This window comes from Clinocottus analis, unplaced genomic scaffold, assembly GCF_023055335.1.
Source record: "Clinocottus analis isolate CAN_PGR_092001 unplaced genomic scaffold, fCliAna1.0.p SCAF_41, whole genome shotgun sequence".
In the NCBI taxonomy this organism is placed as follows: domain Eukaryota; kingdom Metazoa; phylum Chordata; class Actinopteri; order Perciformes; family Cottidae; genus Clinocottus; species Clinocottus analis.
Window position 1 is genome coordinate 547,420 of NW_027176165.1, and position 19,712 is coordinate 567,131.

Consider the following 19,712-nt stretch of genomic DNA (forward strand, 5'->3'; position numbering starts at 1 on the left):
GCAGCACTGTAACCTCTGCACATCCTTTTGAATGTTTAAACTACAACCGGTACCAGTAATCCCTGTCACATGGACAATTCTCCAGCCCTGGAACTGGACCCTGAATGCATCGCAGCCATCACTGTAGTCTTTATTGTCCCATCTGAGAGGAAACATGTCTGCGGTGAAAAAGGGTCTATTAGGTCTATCAACCACAGCATAAGCAAAGCTCTCTGATCGTTGGCCTTTTACAAGAAAATATAAGCCGTCATGAGCCGAACAAAAGTAAATGATTCATATTCAAATCAGTGATCTGTCCACATGACGTCCCCGTCCCAGGACCTCCTCACCACATGTGAAATGTCACTTCAACAGCATGAATATACACCTATACTGTATGTGTATCGTTAAATACTACAGCAAATAATACATAGTATCATTTGTTTAGGATGTATAACTATTTGAATAAATGTCAGACATACTTTTAAAAGACATGACCGTCTGTAGATTAAACTCTAACTGTTAGACCTTCCAGCAGCTTCTACTGAGTAAGCAGTGTCTGACATAGATTATTTCCACTAGCACCACTCTGTGGTGTGTGTGTGTGTGTGTGTGTGTGTGTGTGTGTGTGTGTGTGTGTACATTCTCCTCTGTGGGCGTCAGGCTGATGAGAGTGAAGCACCAGGAGTGCAGAGGCCCAGCACAAAGCTCTCACAGTAGTTTATCATAGGATATATTATATAGGGATACGTTGCATGTGCTACACATGCGTAAGCTGCTACGCGTGCACAAGCTGCTTCACATGCATAAGCTGCTACACATGCGCAGGCTGCTACGCGTGCGCAGGCTGCTACGCGTGCGCAGGCTGCTACGCGTGCGCAGGCTGCTACGCGTGCGCAGGCTGCTTCGCGTGCGCAGGCTGCTACGCGTGCGCAGGCTGCTACGCGTGCGCAGGCTGCTTCGCGTGCGCAGGCTGCTTCGCGTGCGCAGGCTGCTACGCGTGCGCAAGCTGCTACGCGTGCGCAAGCTGCTACGCGTGCGCAGGCTGCTTCGCGTGCGCAGGCTGCTACGCGTGCGCAGGCTGCTTCGCGTGCGCAGGCTGCTACGCGTGCACAAGCTGCTACGCGTGCGCAAGCTGCTTCACATGCATAAGCTGCTACGCGTGCGCAGGCTGCTTCGCGTGCGCAGGCTGCTACGCGTGCGCAGGCTGCTCCGCGTGCGCAGGCTGCTACGCGTGCGCAGGCTGCTACGCGTGCGCAGGCTGCTACGCGTGCACAAGCTGCTTCACATGCATAAGCTGCTTTGCGTGCGCAGGCTGCATTGCAGGCCTTTATTTTCTGCATCTGGACAAGATGTGTACGGTTGCAAGTCTGAACAAACCAAAGTAACTCGTGTGAAATATCTCTCAGAGCGCCCAGAGCCCAAGTTGACGTGTTCACTTTGTCGACCATCAGTCCAGAGCTTAAACATTGGTGCAGACGTAACGAGAGGTATGAATTATACTTTCAGGATCCCTGTGAGAACATGAACAGCAGGTTCCTGGTTGTTTTAAGGTCCATACTCTACATTCAGGAGCTTATTCTTTACCTGCACAGCATTTCACTTTGACAACTGGAATATTCTAACAAGAAAGGATTCGTTCAACATGAATATTGTTCCAGTGAAATAAATGAATGGAGAACAAAGTGAACAGGTGTGAACTGCCACAGTGGGATACTGGTTCCTACATGCAGAATAAATGAGCAACTTTGAGAGAATCTACCGTATTGAACTTAAACAGCAGGTTGAATCAGAAATGTTGCTGGAGACTCTTGTGATTAACTTCCAGTATATTGTTCTCACAGTGCTGAAACGAGCCAAGAAGAGTAAGAATGACCTCATCAACGCAGAGGAAGGCGAGGACCACTTCACTGACCTCTCATCTGTTGGTGAGAACAGTACTTCATGTGTACCTTGTTGCTCTGTTGGGACAGATTGTCCCTGGTATGAAACGATCCACATCCTCCATGATGGCACCCTTTCCCTAAACACACTTTTCTTTGTGTTCGTAACAACATCAGAGCGTCTTCAACGCGGCTGCATCGCTCGAGAGGGATTTCTTTAAATGAATTTCAAACCCAGCAGTTCATAAATACAAGCAGAGACTTTTAGAATGAGCTGCCATGTTTGTTCATGTGATTCAGTCGGATGTGTGGAGTCAAGTCGCGTCAAGTCTGTGCTAATAATGAAACTCTGACACTTCTTCTCTCCTTCTCTGTTGTGTCCAGTCCACTTTACATTTGAGCTTAATTTAAGTTATAGAAACGCTGAAGACGGGGCACTGTGATATAAAATGTCCATGAGCAGTTCAAGGCCTGGTCACTTTAGTGCGTTGTGTCTGTTTTGCCCCAACTGCCCCCCCAGGGTCGCCGTTCGCCCGAGCCAGCTTGAAGAGCAAGAACGAGAGCTCGTCCTACTTCAGGAGGAAAGAGAAGAGGATGCGCTTCACGATCCGCCACCTGGTGAAATCCCAGAGCTTCTACTGGACCGTGCTGTGTTTGGTCGGCCTCAACACGCTGTGTGTCGCCATCGTCCACTACGACCAGCCCGACTGGCTCACCTTCGCCCTCTGTGAGTGACTGAAGGAGCTTTCTTGTCTTTTAGTGAGTATATGAGTGAGCATATGAGGGAGTATATTATTTAGTATATTAGTGAGTACTTTAGTGAGTCTATTAGTGAGTAAATTAATATATTAGTGAAAGTTTAGACTTCCTAGCTGGAGCGCAACACTTCAAGTCCTTAAGGTACCCGCACCTGCACACAGCAGCTGACACACTCAGTGCACAGACGTATGTCCTCAAACAATAGACTCTTCCTGTATCGTGTGTGCTGTGGTCGCAGCTGAGCAGGAAGCAGCGTTCCTCTCGTGACCTGTAGGAGCGATCAGGTCTGTCACACCAGGCATCTGTGTGTGTCCTCGTTGTCTCTCACAGACCTCGCAGAGTTTGTCTTCCTGGGCCTGTTTCTGGCAGAGATGTCCATGAAGATGTACGGCCTCGGACCGCAGAACTACTTCCACTCATCCTTCAACTGCTTTGACTTTGGGGTGAGTCGTCCTGTTGGGAGTTCAACCGACCCCCAGAGGAGCCGAGTGGGCGTGCACGCCGCGCGAGCGTGCACGGCGTGTTTGTCATGTGTCAGAAAGAAGGCAGTGATTCTGAACAGAACAGATACCTGAAGCCTCTGGACATGAAAACGGTGTTTGCAGGTGATCATCGGCAGTATCTTCGAGGTGATCTGGGCCGCCATGAAACCCGGAGCTTCCTTTGGGATCAGCGTCCTGCGAGCGCTGAGGCTGCTGAGGATCTTCAAAGTCACAAAGTGAGTCATCAGAAGGGTTGAAGCAGCCGTCCTCCTATTGGCTCCCACAAGAAGTGTCTGTGGAGAACACTGGTGGTGCCAGAACACCACTGAACACACTCAAACGACGCGTGTGTGTGTGTGTGTGTGTGTGTGTGTGTGTGTGTGTGTGTGTGTGTGTGTAGGTACTGGAACTCCTTGAGGAACCTGGTCGTATCCCTTCTCAACTCCATGAAGTCCATCATCAGCCTGCTGTTCCTCCTCTTCCTCTTCATCGTGGTCTTCGCTCTACTGGGCATGCAGCTGTTCGGGGGCCAGTAAGTCGTTTCTTCTGCTGCGGCTCCAAAGTGTTCCCTCTGATGGGAACGTACAGACGTGAAGAGGGAACGTTCTGGCCCGGTGTCGTGAGGTTCTCCTCTTCCTCTGAAGACATGATCTCCCTGACTGCTGCTGCATCGTCACCTTTAACCCCTTGAGTTCAGCAAAATCATTAGACTGTCAAACTAATTCTACGCCTGAATACACTGGACCCATACACACGTTTTAATATTTAGATTGACTTACTACGATTCTTGTTTGTTGTTTACTCAGCTCGTTACATTCTTGTTATTGTCTATAAGAAGTAACTAGAAGAGAGCTGTAATCTCCAGTGAGGTCTTGCTTGGTATTCAAGATGCTCGTTGACTTCACATCCATGCTAAACAGAAGCAGCTAACGGTGACGGCGTGAACAGGAACGTCATGATGGTTCCACCTGAAGCAGGATCGAGACCCTCACAACACTTTGACACAAGTGACACAAGTGACACAATCTGTAGGAGAGCTCGACTTCTTTGACGCTGTTGCGGCTCAGATGTGTCTGGATCCCTGACTCTCCTCCAGCGCGTCATAGACACATGCATATAATGCAAAAGTAATCAAAAGGGTTAAAAATGAGATCCATGAAAACTAATATCCTCATTCCAGAAACATTGATTCAACAAGTGTAAACATGTTAATGGAAGGATGATTAAAAGGTCTAAAGGTTTGAAGAAGACTCAGGAACACATCAACTGAGATGAAACCACATGACATAGGATGCAGCAGCTCTACTGACTCTACGGACTCTACTGTCTCCACTGACTCCACTGTCTCTACTGACTCCACTGACTCCACTGACTCTACTGACTCTACGGACTCTACTGTCTCTGCTGACTCTACTGTCTCCACTGACTCTACTGACTCTACTGTCTCTGCTGACTCTACTGACTCTACTGTCTCTACTGTCTCTACTGTCTCCACTGACTCTACTGTCTCTACTGACTCCACTGACTCTACTGTCTCCACTGTCTCTACTGTCTCCACTGTCTCCACTGTCTCCACTGACTCCACTGACTCTACTGTCTCCACTGTCTCTACTGTCTCTACTGACTCTACTGTGTCCACTGACTCTACTGACTCTACTGTCTCTGCTGACTCTACTGACTCTACTGTCTCTACTGTCTCTACTGTCTCCACTGACTCTACTGTCTCTACTGACTCCACTGACTCTACTGTCTCCACTGTCTCTACTGACTCTACTGTCTCCACTGTCTCCACTGACTCCACTGACTCTACTGTCTCCACTGTCTCTACTGTCTCTACTGTCTCTACTGTCTCCACTGTCTCTACTGTCTCCACTGACTCTACTGTCTCTACTGACGCTACTGACTCCACTGTCTCCACTGTCTCTACTGTCTCCACTGACTCTACTGTCTCTACTGACTCCACTGACTCCACTGTCTCTACTGTCTCCACTGTCTCTACTGTCTCCACTGTCTCTACTGTCTCCACTGACTCTACTGTCTCTACTGACGCTACTGACTCCACTGTCTCCACTGTCTCCACTGACTCTACTGACTCTACTGTCTCTACTGTCTCTACTGACTCTACTGTCTCTACTGACTCTACTGTCTCCACTGACTCTACTGACTCTACTGACTCTACTGTCTCCACTGTCTCTACTGTCTCCACTGACTCCACTGTCTCTACTGTCTCCACTGACATCCAGACTCAGGGAAAGACACATGCTGCGCCTGCATCCGCATCCCTCTCATCAGATGTGGACAGTACTCGCGTCCCGGTAGACAGACACAGATACAACATGTCAGCAACACAAGAGTGAACGCAGGACCAGCGTGCGCTGCAGCCTGATGGAGAAGACACCACCCATACATCCATGTGACTGTGTTGTGGCCTTAAAGACTTGATGACATGCAATTCCTCCCCGCAGATTTAATTTTGAAGACGAAACTCCGACCACCAACTTTGACACCTTCCCGGCGGCGATCCTCACCGTGTTCCAGGTAACGGCGCCACGCGTTCTGCCTGCACGAGCGAGCCGCTGAGCCCGACCCAACGCTGAGCTGTGTCTCCCTGCAGATCCTCACGGGGGAGGACTGGAACGCCGTCATGTACCACGGGATCGAGTCCCAGGGGGGCGTCCGCAGAGGAATGTTCTCCTCCATTTACTTCATCGTCCTCACTCTCTTTGGAAACTGTATCCTGCAGAACTGGAAACATGGATGTGGAGAATGCGTTCTGTTTTCATTCATCATCTGATCTTTTCCTGACACCACAAACAACCAGACACGCTCCTCAACGTGTTCCTGGCCATCGCTGTCGATAACCTCGCAAACGCCCAGGAGCTCACCAAGGTGCAGTATAACAGCTTTGAAGCTGACCACAGGACACGGACACAGAAACGGCGGCTCCATCGTGTTTAGAAGGAAGAGTAATCAAGAGAAAGTCAGCGACAGTGTGTTTCAGAAGAAGCAACAGAGTGCAGAGCAGGAACTGTGTTGTAACGTCCGTGTCTTTGTGTTGAAACAGGTTGAAACAGGTGAGCTGTTGACTCTTTAGTCCTCTCTCAGTCCGTAAGCACAAAGTAACTCTAATCCCTCAGTGGGTTGGTTGTGCCTGAAGTGAAGTCAGTAACTTTCAGAATGAACTGAAGGTTCACTAGAGCCTGCAGTCATCCTCCATGCTTCCTTCATAGTTGTTCCTTCTGAATTCATTCATCCAGCTGATACTGTGTTCACACGTCTTGTTCAGTTACACAACGTTGTGAGTCGCAGCCACTAGTTACTCTGGTCTCTTTAGTCTCAGTTCAAACACCAGCATGGTGCTGGTGGAGGCCAGCACCTCTGAGGTACCTGTACATGTACCTGTACCTATACCATGCACATCTACATGTGCATGGTATAGGTACATGTTGAGGTACATGTTGAGGTACCATGCACATGTACCTGTACCATGTACCTGTACCATATGCATGGTACAGGTACATGTACAGGTACATGTACAGGTACATGTTGAGGTACATGTTGAGGTACCATGCACATGTCCAAGCTAATGAATGGTTTCGCTCTTGATTGTCTTTAGTTGCTCTAGCTTTCACTTAAAAGACTAGCAGGGAACGCACCATTGAGTTGCTGTAAAGCTTTTATTGTGAAACATCTTTGCAGGACGTGTTGAGTTTTGCTGACAAATAAATAGTCTTTAAAACATGGAGGTGGAAGCCAGTTGAAATAATCAGTGACGAGTAACTCTTGTGAACTGCTGGACCGCAGCTGCAGAAGTAACTTCACACTGAATGCAGAGCAGTGACAGGAGAATGGACCTCTGCGTGCTTCTCTCTGCTGAACGTGGATCTGATCGTTGGCTGGAGGACGTGTGAGTGATTGACAGGTGCATCACCAGAACACGTCCGGCTGAGCTGCCCTGGTGGAAGTCTGCATGCTCACCTGGTGTGCCCTCAGCAGACGTCCTCAGGGCTCCATCTGCACTGATGGTGCTCCTGACAGGTGGAGGAACCACTGCTGCAGATGGAGGTCTTCATTGTGTGTCTGTGTGTGTGCGCGTGTATTGCATGTGTGTGTGTTTGTGTACGTGTGCGTGTGTGTATTGCATGTGTGTGTGTGTTCTCCTCATCCTCTGTAGGACGAAGAGGAGCAGGAGGAGGCCATCAACAAGAAGCTGGCGCTCCAGAAGGCCAAAGAGGTGAAGGAGGTCAGCCCCATGTCGGCCACCAACCTCTCCATCACAGCGTGAGTCCACTCCTCCTGTTCACCGTGTCCTCACACCCCCACACACTGAAGACAGAGCAGGTTGTAGCGTCCATGCTAACGAGCACACACACACACACACACACACACACACACACACACACACACACACACACACACACACACTGCAGAAACTCCTCCATCTTTTATTCAGAGCACAAATCATAGTTTTGGTTTGAACTACAAACCTTTAATACGAGCCGACAACAAATATACAAGAAAAGCAAAACACAAAATGGCTTTGCACGTTCTAATTCAATACTTTAATATAGCAACACACACATCTACATTCTTCTGATGCTCTCAATATGAATCTCTGGATATCCCTGTTTCTCTGTCGTATGCACACAGACCCACACCAGTGTTGATTCATTGATACTTTCATGCATCTCTGGTGGTTCAGCTCCTGAGTCGCTTCCCCACTGGACTGACTTTGTGTTCTTTAATGTGATGCTTGACTAAACTCCTCAGAGTCCGAGTCCCAGGGAAAGTCTTTGTGAAGATCTCTGTTTCCACTACGCCTCCTGCATGTCCTGAAGAAACACCATTACATCCAGATACGACTCACAGACAGGATGAAAGATGTGTTGAAAAGCCTCCGAACGCCTGAACTGACGTCACAGTATAATGTTGACAACGACCCAATGGACACACACACACACACACACACACACACACACACACACACACACACACACACACACACACACACTCCTTTGTCAGTGGCCTCAATATGCAGCCCGATGTCTCTGCGTCTCCTCCGTGACGTCATTGTCGTGTCCAGAGCAGCGATGACACACCCTGGAGGTGGAAAGGCAGACCTGGTCTTCCATGAACGTGAACTAACTGTGGTCGTAGCAGCTGCATGACCTGTCCTTTCTGTTTCAGGCTCAGTCTGCTCTTTCTCTTATTTGTGAGCTCTGACTGTCCGTTGTGTTCAGTTGTGATGGAGACTAGAGGACAGAGAGAAGATGTTTGATGACTTCCTGCTTCATGATGTTCCCTCTCCCCCTTTTTGTTTTGTGCATGTGCAGTTTTCTAACACGCAGTCGAGGTAACGTGCACTCTAGCAGCTCATCCATCTGCAGCGTTAACTCACTGTGAGTTATTACCTCTGTTATTACCTCACCTCCTCTTCTGCTGTTCAACCTGTCTGCTGCTGCCATCATGTCATTCAACACCATGGCAGCTTCTCTGTGATCACATCTCTGATAGAGTTGTGTGAGTGTTTCATGTTTTTATTCCTGTCTTCTGTTTTTATGCTTTCCTGGTGTCTGTCAGTGTTTGTGATCCACGTCCTTCTGTTTTCAATACCTACACCTCTCCTGTGGATTGTACGTCATAGTTCACTCTGTGTGTGTTGATGTATGTTTTCAGTTGTGATTCATTTTCCCAAGAAGCTCGTTAATATGAATGTTAAGACTCGTGCAGATGAAGACACAGCTAGTGGAGGCTGGACAGATGCTCAGTGACCTCGTAGTCGGACACAGCAGTTGTTCTTCCTTCTTTCTCATCATGCAAGATCAACGAAAAGAAGCGTCACGAATTTAATAACCACCAAGAACACTAGTATCGATATTAAAAGTACCAGATGCCTTACACGTTAACACACCACATTCAACATGGATGCATAAATGACAGTAAGAGGCTGCTTTCACCTGTGTTGCCAGAAGCAAAGCACTTCCATCCAAGTCTGAGACCAGATCACACATCACCTCTCTTATTATAAAGCACCTTTTAAATGCACTCGGTAGAAATCAGATTGACATATAAAAGGCTTTTGCAGCTCAAACAGCTGAGAGGAACCGATGGGTCGATGCTCTGGAGAGTTCAGGTGCTTACAGACACGAGACGGCCTGCAAATAGACAAACACACTGTTGCTTTAGTTATACGTTGTGAGATAGAAGAAGATAAGCCGTAAAAAATGCTTCAGGTTACTTGAACAACTATGAAGATCAGTTAGGTAGATAGTGCACATCCTTCATGTAAACATAGAAAGCATTGAAACAACCAAACATGAGTCTCATTGTCTCCTGTCCCCATCGTCTCTCTGCTACTTCTCAGGAACATTTGTTGTTGTTGTTTTGGTGTTTTTCTTTTTCTGAAGCTTATTTGCCCCTCTGTGTTTTGTCTGTAACCTGTTTCTGTCCATTTTATGTTCCTTCTCTCCCTGTTTGTTGCTCCCTGTCTGTGTTCGTAGGAGTTATGTCTGCTCTCCAGTCCATCACTACCTGAGGTAAACCCAACCGCCTCTCGGTGGTCCATGAGGATGATCCCATGCTTAAACACAGACTCAATCATGTAGGACTCATCTTGCTTCTACATTCATGAAAGCAAGATGAGCACACCGTGTGCAGAAAAACACACCCAGCCTTATGTCTTGTCATGCACACCATGGTAGGAGCTTTTATGGTCATGAAGTGAGAGTCCAGTCCCACGATGTCATCCACCTCATAGCAGGAGCTCCTACAGAGGCAGTGCAGTACGCTGGCTCTTTAAGTTCACACATTTACACTGTGAGTACAAAGTATGCACATATTGGGAAAGTTTAGTATACAGATTGACTGATATCATAAAAAGAAGGCATTGTAAGATGTACTCTACCACTGTGAAGAGATCTGCAGTTTGTTTTGACACACACGCAAAAGAGCATGTGTTCACCCATTTTACAGTCCTATAATACACACAGACAAAGGACAAAGCATGGTCATGCTGCCATGCTTAGTGGACAATGGACCCAGTGTCCATTGCACCTTGTTCATACTGTGAATCATGCAGCATGCAGGAACCATGTGTGCCATCCTGAGATATACGATAAATATACTATTATATGGCATGAAGTATAAAATACATAATGAATGTGTCATGCCTGCCAGTGTATCCATAGACATGACAAACTGTTGACATCCAAGAGTATGTTCAAAAAAGTCTGATTATGATCCTCAGTGGTTCTGATCGTCTGGTTCTTCTGCTCCTAGCAAGGAGCAGCAGAAGTCTCTGTCTGTGTGGGAGCAGAGGGCCAACCAGCTGAGGAGGCAGAACCAGGCCAGCTGCGAGCGCCTCTACAGCGAGCTGGAGCTGGAGGATCGGCTCCGCATGTCGTCAGCGCTCCACATCCGGCCCGACATGAAAACACACCTCGACCGGCCGCTGGTTGTTCAGCCTCGCGAAGCGTCTTTGCCTGCCGGTCACCAGCACCACCATCACAAGCCCTGCGTGCCAGAGGCAGCCATGACGGCCACCAACCCTCCTCCTCCTCACAAGCCTCACCACCACCACAGAGACAGAGACAGGGACCAAGCTGGAGCCAGACAGGAGACGAATGATAACAGCGGCACCGTTAAGGACGGAGGCCACCACGTCCATCACAGCCACGCCAAAGACCACGAAGGCAACCGGGGCAAAGAGGGGAAGAGCGAGAGGTCCCGCAGCCGAGAGGAAGGCAGGAGGCATAACCATCAGAGCTCAGTGGATGACAGCGGAGGGGGTGGAGTCACAAGCGAGAGAGAGCATCGACATCATCATTCACACCGGCAGTCCAGAGGCGGCAACGGGACGGTGAACAGTGGAGGCAGGGCAGAGCGAAGAGCCCGCCAGAAAGATGGACGTCCGTCTAACAAAGATGGAGATCGACCTTCCAGAGGAGACGGTGGAGTCACTGGAGAGAGGAGGAGACATCGGACTCCTGGATCCAAGGACCAATCAGTTGAAGGAGAGGAGTACCAAGAAAGAGAGAAGCCTCGCAATAACAGGTAAAAACTACTGCATTCAAGCTCTCATTGATGAAGTGTGCACACATGTATGTTCCATTTTTTAACAAAAAGAGAAAATGATGTTATACTGCTATGTTTAAGTATTATGATGTTGCTGTCACATATTTTGGTTTAAGTGAATGCAGCAAACTTTGTAAAGTAACCACCACCCACCAGAAAGCTCCTTCAAAAGCCAAAAGCCACAGTATGATTGGGAAATTGTCCTTAAAGATCAACGTCAGCGCCTCATAGTCACTGTTTACCTTGAGACCGAAGCCAAAACAGACAGCACGTCATTGTCCTCATCATTGTGCATGACACTTTTGAAATGATAGAAATAAAGTAGAAAGTGTTACTAAAAGAGCTCATCAAAGAGTATGTAATAATGCTTCTCCTGGTTCTACTGGTCTGCAATGTTAAGTCATATTTATCAACTTTTTTGAAGTCATATTGAAGCCTCTGATGGCCGTGGCAAGTAAAGCCTTCATTGTTTACCCCCCAGCCAGCAGTAGAGGTACTATTTGAGAATTGTACAGTATATTAATATCTGTTCAGGTTTGGGGACCCAGAGGGGGAGTGCCCTGCCTTTGCTCCCCAGCAGGGCTCTGGTACAGCCAGCTGGCCTCCAGACCAACCAGAAGACTCAGACAACCACAGGAACATCAAGAGAACGGGCCAGGCGTCAATGAAGATTCCTCCTGTGACTATCACCTCCCCATCTGGAGACACCCCCTTCATGCAAAGTCAGTACCAAGCGAGGCCGACAGTCATAGATATAGGGATACAGGGATATAGGGGTACTTGGTATAGGGATACAGGGATATAGGGGTACTTGGTATAGGGATACAGGGGACTAGGGGTACTTGATATAGGGTACAGGGGACTAGGAGTACTTGGTATAGGGTACAGGGGACTAGGAGTACTTGGTATAGGGATACAGGGATATAGGGGTACTTGGTATAGGGATACAGGGGACTAGGAGTACTTGGTATAGGGTACAGGGGACTAGGGGTACTTGGTATAGGGATACAGGGATATAGGGGTACTTGGTATAGGGATACAGAGGTATAGGGGTACTTGGTATAGGGATACAGAGGAATAGGGGTACTTGGTAGAGGGATACAGGGGTACTTGGTATAGGGATACAGGGATATAGGGGTACTTGGTATTGGGATATAGGGATATAGGGGTACTTGGTATAGGGATACAGGGATATAGGGGTACTTGGTATAGGGATACAGGGGACTAGGGGTACTTGATATAGGGTACAGGGGACTAGGAGTACTTGGTATAGGGTACAGGGGACTAGGAGTACTTGGTATAGGGTACAGGGGACTAGGGGTACTTGGTATAGGGATACAGGGATATAGGGGTACTTGGTATAGGGATACAGAGGTATAGGGGTACTTGGTAGAGGGATACAGAGGAATAGGGGTACTTGGTAGAGGGATACAGGGGTACTTGGTATAGGGATACAGGGATATAGGGGTACTTGGTATTGGGATATAGGGATATAGGGGTACTTGGTATAGGGATACAGAGGTATAGGGGTACTTGGTATAGGGATACAGAGGAATAGAGGTACTTGGTATAGGGATACAGAGGAATAGAGGTACTTGGTATAGGGATACAGGGATATACGGGTACTTGGTATAGGGATACAGGGATATAGGGGTACTTGGTATAGGGATACAGGGGACTAGGGGTACTTGGTATGGGGTACAGGGGACTAGGGGTACTTGGTATAGGGATACAGGGATATAGGGGTACTTGGTATAGGGATACAGAGGTATAGGGGTACTTGGTATAGGGATACAGAGGAATAGGGGTACTTGGTAGAGGGATACAGGGGTACTTGGTATAGGGATACAGGGATATAGGGGTACATGTGCACATGAGTCCAGGTCTACAAGGATCGAGAGGTACATGGTTACTTGGCCCTGCTGCCACCAAAACCCGACCCAGTTGAGCGTCTGATGATGGATGGATGAATGGGTGAATGGATGGTTACACAGATACAGAGGTGCAGTGTTTGCTTGTTAGTCTGGGAAGATGTAATTATTCTCCTGTAGTACACACAACACCAGGATGTGTTGTGAGTCAGATTCTGTGCCAACACTTCACTAAGTGAATCAATGAGTGTCTTCCTATCCTACAGAAGATCAAGTAACTAATAGTAGAGTCATGCTGTTAGAATACAATCTTTATGTAAAATAAGGTCGGTCATTTACAGGAAAAAAGAAACCACAGAGCTAAAGATGTATGACATGTCCCCTAAAGCTAGTAAATTATCCTCATTTTCACTCATTACAAACAGTCAGTAGAGAGATGAGAGGAAAGAAAGATGACATCCTACGAAGGTCACAGACTGCACATGAACTGAGAATGTTGCTGCTCATGGTTGGCGCCTTAACCCCTTGGCCACTGAGATGCCACACACATATTTACAAAATAAAGAAATATCTTAGTTCTATGAGTTTGGAGCAGAAAGAAGGTATTTTATAGTGATTAAACCTTCTGAACCCCATTACCCACCAGAATGGGAGCTCAGCCCTTCATCGAGCTCTTCGTCCAACCTCTTTGTTGATCCTCAGAGCCCAACCAGTCCAAAGGGCCTCTGATGTCATACAGCAAAAAGAAAAAGCACATCCTGGCCTTACAAGTCCATTGTTTTTGATGATGCTGTTATTTCACAATAAATATGAGCATAAACCATAAGTATGATTCACAGAGACTCAAGAGTGACATAGGAAAGCACCCATAGTTTAGTAAATATGCCATTTCATATTGATATCATGAAGCTACACAGGATTACCATACAGTTTTGGAATCCTTGGAGTTTACTTAATCCACCAATAACGCCAAATCCGCTGTGAAACCAACCTTCACTAAGCTACGCACAACATTGCCATTTCTGCATTTCTGTCCTGCAAAGTGGGAACTTTCAGTGTTGGCCGAGCGAGACACCATCGCTCAAAAATCCTGAACTCAAATAATTATTAAAAATACTTAACTCTATCAAACCCCAAACTTTGGACATGTATTCATAACATATAGAGCTATGTTATGTATACAATTTTGTGTGTGTGTGTGTGTGTGTGTGTGTGTGTGTGTGTGTGTGTGTGTGTATATATGTATATATATATATATATATATATATATATATATATATATATATATACATATATATATATATGTATATATATATATATATATATATATACATATATATATATATGTATATATATATATATATACATATATATATATATATATGTATATATATATATATATATATATATATATATATATATATATATATATATATACATACATACATATGAGCTTATTATCTATATTCACAAGTTTTCTGTATATTATAGCTTTTTAAATGATTATATTAGACCTTGGGCTTTACGAGGTATTCCTTATTTGGTTAAATTCAAACCATTCGCAATGTTTTGCTATTAAATTGTCTGAATTGCCTAAAGAGGTTATTAAAGATGGTGAGATTTTATTAAACACTTAACGGTTAGTAAGAGATGGACAACAAGACAGACTTTGGCTAAATGGAAAGGGGAAGATTATATGATGGTAATGTACATTGCCTGGCTGGTGTTTCAAGGACAATACATCAGATTATATGATGGTTGTGGGTTGTGATTCAATGCCACTGTGTTATTTCAATAATTCAATTTGGTCCCAATTTAAATGAGCTAGTATTTGTGGTGAAGACAGAGACCGCTGAGAGAGATGAATGTGAACGTCATGAGCCTTGCCTGTGTTGCTGTATTCAACCATCTTGTCTCCTCAGTGAACAGTATGGACTGTGAGACGATGCCCATGAATGAGAGCGGACCCAGACCCATCCTGCCTTACAGCTCCATGTTCATCTTTGGACAAACCAATCCGTAAGTCACCTCCACCTCCCTTTTCCTCTCCTTTACCGCCCGGAAGCACCACCCACATGCTATGAGACCATGGAAACACCGGCTGATATTTAATATCATATCAATGGAACATCATGTCATCACATAAATACAAGAAATCTAAAAATCTTACATCACAGACCTTCACATAAACAATCATCTTGTTATTCTGTCAATCAGCAATACAACACACTCTCAGTGTAGCTGGTCTTTAGTGTCTCCACTGACTCGTGTGCTGGTGAGAATTACGTTTGTCTACATAGCTACAAAGATAGGTTTCACACATTACTGTCTATGTACAGTACATTTGCTTCATACGAACCAGATAGCATTTCATTTACACATTTACATAATGTTTAGTTCTCAGAGGACAATTATCGCCTCTCTCTCCTCAGGGTGAGGCGGTTATGTCACTACATTGTGACTCTGCGTTACTTTGAGATGTCCATCCTGGTTGTCATCACCATGAGCAGTATTGCTTTGGCTGCAGAGGACCCCGTGTGGACCAACGCCCCGCGCAACAATGTGAGCCACACAGAGGATGAATGTCTCTCCATTTGTGCATCTGTTTCACCTCTGATTGTGTCTCTCTGTTGCAGGTGCTCAGATATCTGGACTACGCCTTTACTGGTGTGTTCACGTTTGAAATGGTGATCAAGGTAAGCAAGTCATTCAAAACACGGATGACTTCATTGTCTTCACTTTTCTTACTCAGTTACTGTGTATGTAGCAGACATGCCGTTAGAGCCTGGACCTCACCTCATTGGGACCAACCAGATCAGGCTTTTTTATTTAGTTTCCACTTCATCTTTAGATAAATCAATGGTGATTTAATGTAAAATAACTTCCTAAAATAAATCACATATCAATTATAACATTGTTAACCATAGAGGTAGTTTAGGGCAAATGATTATAATCATGAAATACATGATTATAATAGCTACAAGCCTCATAACATAGTTATTTACCAAAGGAAGTTCAATAGAAATGGCCCAGAATCAAACAGCACAACGTACCATGAAGAACGTACCAGACAAAAAGACATCCTGGTGTCTTGTTCAGATGGTGGACCTCGGCCTGCTGCTCCACCCTGGAGCTTACTTCAGAGACCTGTGGAACATTCTGGACTTCATCGTGGTCAGTGGGGCGCTGGTGGCTTTTGCATTCTCGTAAGTTCAAAGACACCTTTTGCTTTGTTAATCCTGATCTTGGTTCTATATATATATATATATATATATATATATATATATATATATATATATATATATATATATATATATATATATATATGTGGACTGTGGGCCACAGCAACAAGTCAGCATTCAGTCTCAAATGTTCACTCGTAAAACAGTAAACAGTGTTTGAGTTATTCTTTCTTTAGTGTGTTCTTTAAGTTTGAGAGGATGAGTTATTGATGTCACTTCAGGTTTAGGAACTATTTTAACTATTTTACCTGTTAATAATACCATTTCTTATCTTTATATTTTCTTAAACTTTCCTTGTTTAAGTAATGAAATGGTTTGTTTTACTGTTATTAATGTATTTGCCTTCAGTTTGAGAATGAAGTCCAGTTTTACCTTTACTGGCAGCTTTTTCCCTCTTAGCCTAACAAGCAGGACAACGGCAGCAGAACATCCTGTAACATCAGAGAGTCAGAGCAAGAACACACTGTAACATCAGAGAGTCAGAGCAAGAACACACTGTAACATCAGAGAGTCAGAGCAAGAACACACTGTAACATCAGAGAGTCAGAGCAAGAACACACATCCTGTTACATTAGAGAGTCAAAACAAGAACACACTGTAACATCAGAGAGTCAAAACAAGAACACATTGTAACATCAGAGAGTCAGAACAAGAACACACATCCTGTTACATCAGAGAGTCAGAGCAAGAACACACATCCTGTTACATTAGAGAGTCAAAACAAGAACACACTGTAACATCAGAGAGTCAAAACAAGAACACATTGTAACATCAGAGAGTCAGAACAAGAACACACATCCTGTTACATCAGAGAGTCAGAGCAAGAACATACTGTTACATAAGAGAGTCAAAACAAGAACACATTGTAACATAAGAGAGTCAAAACAAGAACACATTGTAACATAAGAGAGTCAGAACAAGAACACATTGTAACATAAGAGAGTCAAAACAAGAACACACATCCTGTTACATTAGAGAGTCAAAACAAGAACACATTGTAACATCAGAGAGTCAAAACAAGAACACACATCCTGTTACATTAGAGAGTCAGAACAAGAACACACTGTAACATCAGAGAGTCAGAACAAGAACACATTGTAACATCAGAGAGTCAGAACAAGAACACATTGTAACATCAGAGAGTCAGAACAAGAACACACATCCTGTTACATCAGAGAGTCAGAACAAGACTTTCTGATGGAATCCTGAAAGAAGAATCGGTGTTTTTGTACTGACATGGTCCTCTCTTTGTTTCTGTGCTGGGTTCAAATTGAAGGAGCTTCATGGGGTAATGCCTTCTCTTCCTCCCTCATCCCGCCTGTCTGTGTCACATGTGTGTATGTATGACAGACAAAACATACATACTAACAACTACGGTGCCAAGACAAGTAGCTTTCTTATTCTTACTTCTTGAAATGTATCCAGGCTTTCTTCATCGGCATGTCATGGGATCAGGCCTCCATCTCTATAATTGGATGGTTTAAAACACACTCGGGACATTTCTGCACAGGCATCAGTTGAATTTTGTAGAGAAATTGCAAGCGAAGAAAAATGCACACAAACAATCATCCATTCTGTGCTCCAGATATCATTTATGGGGAAGAAAAACTGAGACACAAATATACAAATATACACAAATATACTTGTTTCTTACATTTAATTAAACCATGCCGAGTTTTCTGAAAACACAACACACACGCCCCACATTCACTGGATTCCTTCACCACCATAATTTATATTAAGTATTATCAGAGTAAAACTAATGATCGTAGTTCAAAAGTACAGCATCCCTCACCTTCAGCTGTTCAGGTGTATTTGTCGTTTCAAAGCCTGGAAGACATTCAGGACATGAAGAAGAATTGCTTGTTGTTTGCAGTGTGTACTGTCGCGTCTGGATGACTCCCATCCCGTCGTGCATCTCAGGTCGTACTGTACTTGATCGTGTGCTCGGCTCAAGCTCTCCACTGTAGAAGTCAGCAGTGTGTTCATCAGCCTCATCTTCCCTCTCATGGAGGTGTTTTCAGCAGCACTTTGGCTTGGACTGCAGTGACACCATCAATTTCACATTATCCATCATGAATCCCCCAGAAGCTCCTGTAACAAGCCAATCTGCTGCCAGAGGGCGCGAGGAGGTCTCCGGGATATCGACCGTGTCTGTGATGGAAGCATGCACATTAGATTAACTGTTAGCTAGCGCTGTTTAGCGACTGCACGATAACCATACTGTCACACCATTATCATCCACCTGCAGTTTGCTCTGCACTGCCCTACATAACCTGCTGTCAATGCATGTAAATACTGAATGCTGTGATGAGTCACATCAGTAAACTCATGCGCAGTACTTTTCAGTGACTGACAACCAGAATAATATGGAGACACAATGTGCAATATTTAATTGATAGATGTTATGAAATAATGCCAGCTAGCTTACTATCGAGTCACCTCATTGCTTTCTGAATGTACAGGTTACGTTTAAAGCCCCGCCCTCAACAGGCCCACCAGTGTGAGGCATGTTGTGAGTCTGTCAGTCTGGAGGCTGGTCCTGATGCTGCTACGGTGAAGGTAGCTCTCACTGAAAGGTTAAACTGCAGCAACCAGAGCCAACGTTAGCCCAGATAGCACTACTTTGCTAAGTATAAGTGCGCTGTCACTTGTAATGTTCAAAGTAAAAACTAGATATATAGACAGGTGTGACATGTACCTGTGACTTCAGTCTCAGCATAGTATCATGTATCTACAGCCTTTTACCATATACTGATTTTAAAATGAATTATTGTGAAACATTACACCTTTAAATAGCATTTCAATGGACTGGTGGAGCACCATTAGCTTGATTAGCGGGCTCGGTACAGGCTGAGGAACAGTTGACTGTAAAGAATTGAGCGTTCATTCTGCAGCCGTCACCTCTATAAAATGCATATTTGCTCAGCAAGAAGTTCCAGCAGTAGCAACAGTGATCACTGAGGGCTGGGGCTGAGCAGACACTCGATTTCAGCCTCCAGTCAACCAGCAAAGTCATTCAGAAGACTTGTTCTGTACAATGGCGGCCTGGGGAAGGCCTCTGGAGGGGAGGGGGCTCCACACACAGCTCACAGTACATGTGATGTCAGAATGCCACTTTTATTACGTCATTGTTCATCAGTCATGAGAAGAAGGAGTCAGGATGATTGGCTGTTGGCCCATTGAGGCCGAAGCAACAGCCAATCACAGAACTGATTGAGTCTTCTGTCTCGACAGTGACTTTGTTATGAAAAGCTGTGAATATTCTTTTCATAATGTCTGATTATTGGATTTTATATTGAACACGTTGGATCTCTTTGTTTATATCTTGTTCTCATACATTAGGTCCCACATATCTGACGCTTCAGCAGGTTAAATCAAAAGCAAACACAATATTTGCAAAAGCCTGTTTTGACAGATAGA

At 45.2% G+C, this 19,712-nt stretch overlaps 1 protein-coding gene across 15 annotated transcripts in view; it reads left to right on the plus strand.

The window, feature by feature from the left end:
• The window catches only part of cacna1ba (calcium channel, voltage-dependent, N type, alpha 1B subunit, a), a 94,717-nt gene that overhangs the window by 37,213 nt on the left and 37,792 nt on the right, over positions 1-19,712 (plus strand). For 9 of the 15 annotated variants that reach the window (XM_068598849.1, XM_068598848.1, XM_068598847.1 and 6 more), the window contains exons 10-26: positions 1,824-1,905; positions 2,372-2,589; positions 2,952-3,064; positions 3,227-3,339; positions 3,504-3,635; positions 5,569-5,641; positions 5,718-5,835; positions 5,925-5,992; positions 7,278-7,384; positions 8,437-8,502; positions 9,604-9,639; positions 10,382-11,155; positions 11,711-11,898; positions 14,970-15,066; positions 15,480-15,609; positions 15,684-15,743; positions 16,147-16,253. In XM_068598849.1, the coding sequence (XP_068454950.1) occupies positions 1,824-1,905; positions 2,372-2,589; positions 2,952-3,064; positions 3,227-3,339; positions 3,504-3,635; positions 5,569-5,641; positions 5,718-5,835; positions 5,925-5,992; positions 7,278-7,384; positions 8,437-8,502; positions 9,604-9,639; positions 10,382-11,155; positions 11,711-11,898; positions 14,970-15,066; positions 15,480-15,609; positions 15,684-15,743; positions 16,147-16,253 (2,482 nt within the window). Of the gene's footprint in view, positions 1-1,823; positions 1,908-2,371; positions 2,590-2,951; positions 3,065-3,226; positions 3,340-3,503; positions 3,636-5,568; positions 5,642-5,717; positions 5,836-5,924; positions 5,993-7,277; positions 7,385-8,436; positions 8,503-9,603; positions 9,640-10,381; positions 11,156-11,710; positions 11,899-14,969; positions 15,067-15,479; positions 15,610-15,683; positions 15,744-16,146; positions 16,254-19,712 lie in introns of all 15 variants that reach the window. The other 6 variants (XM_068598862.1, XM_068598858.1, XM_068598850.1 and 3 more) reach the window with 2 other exon arrangements.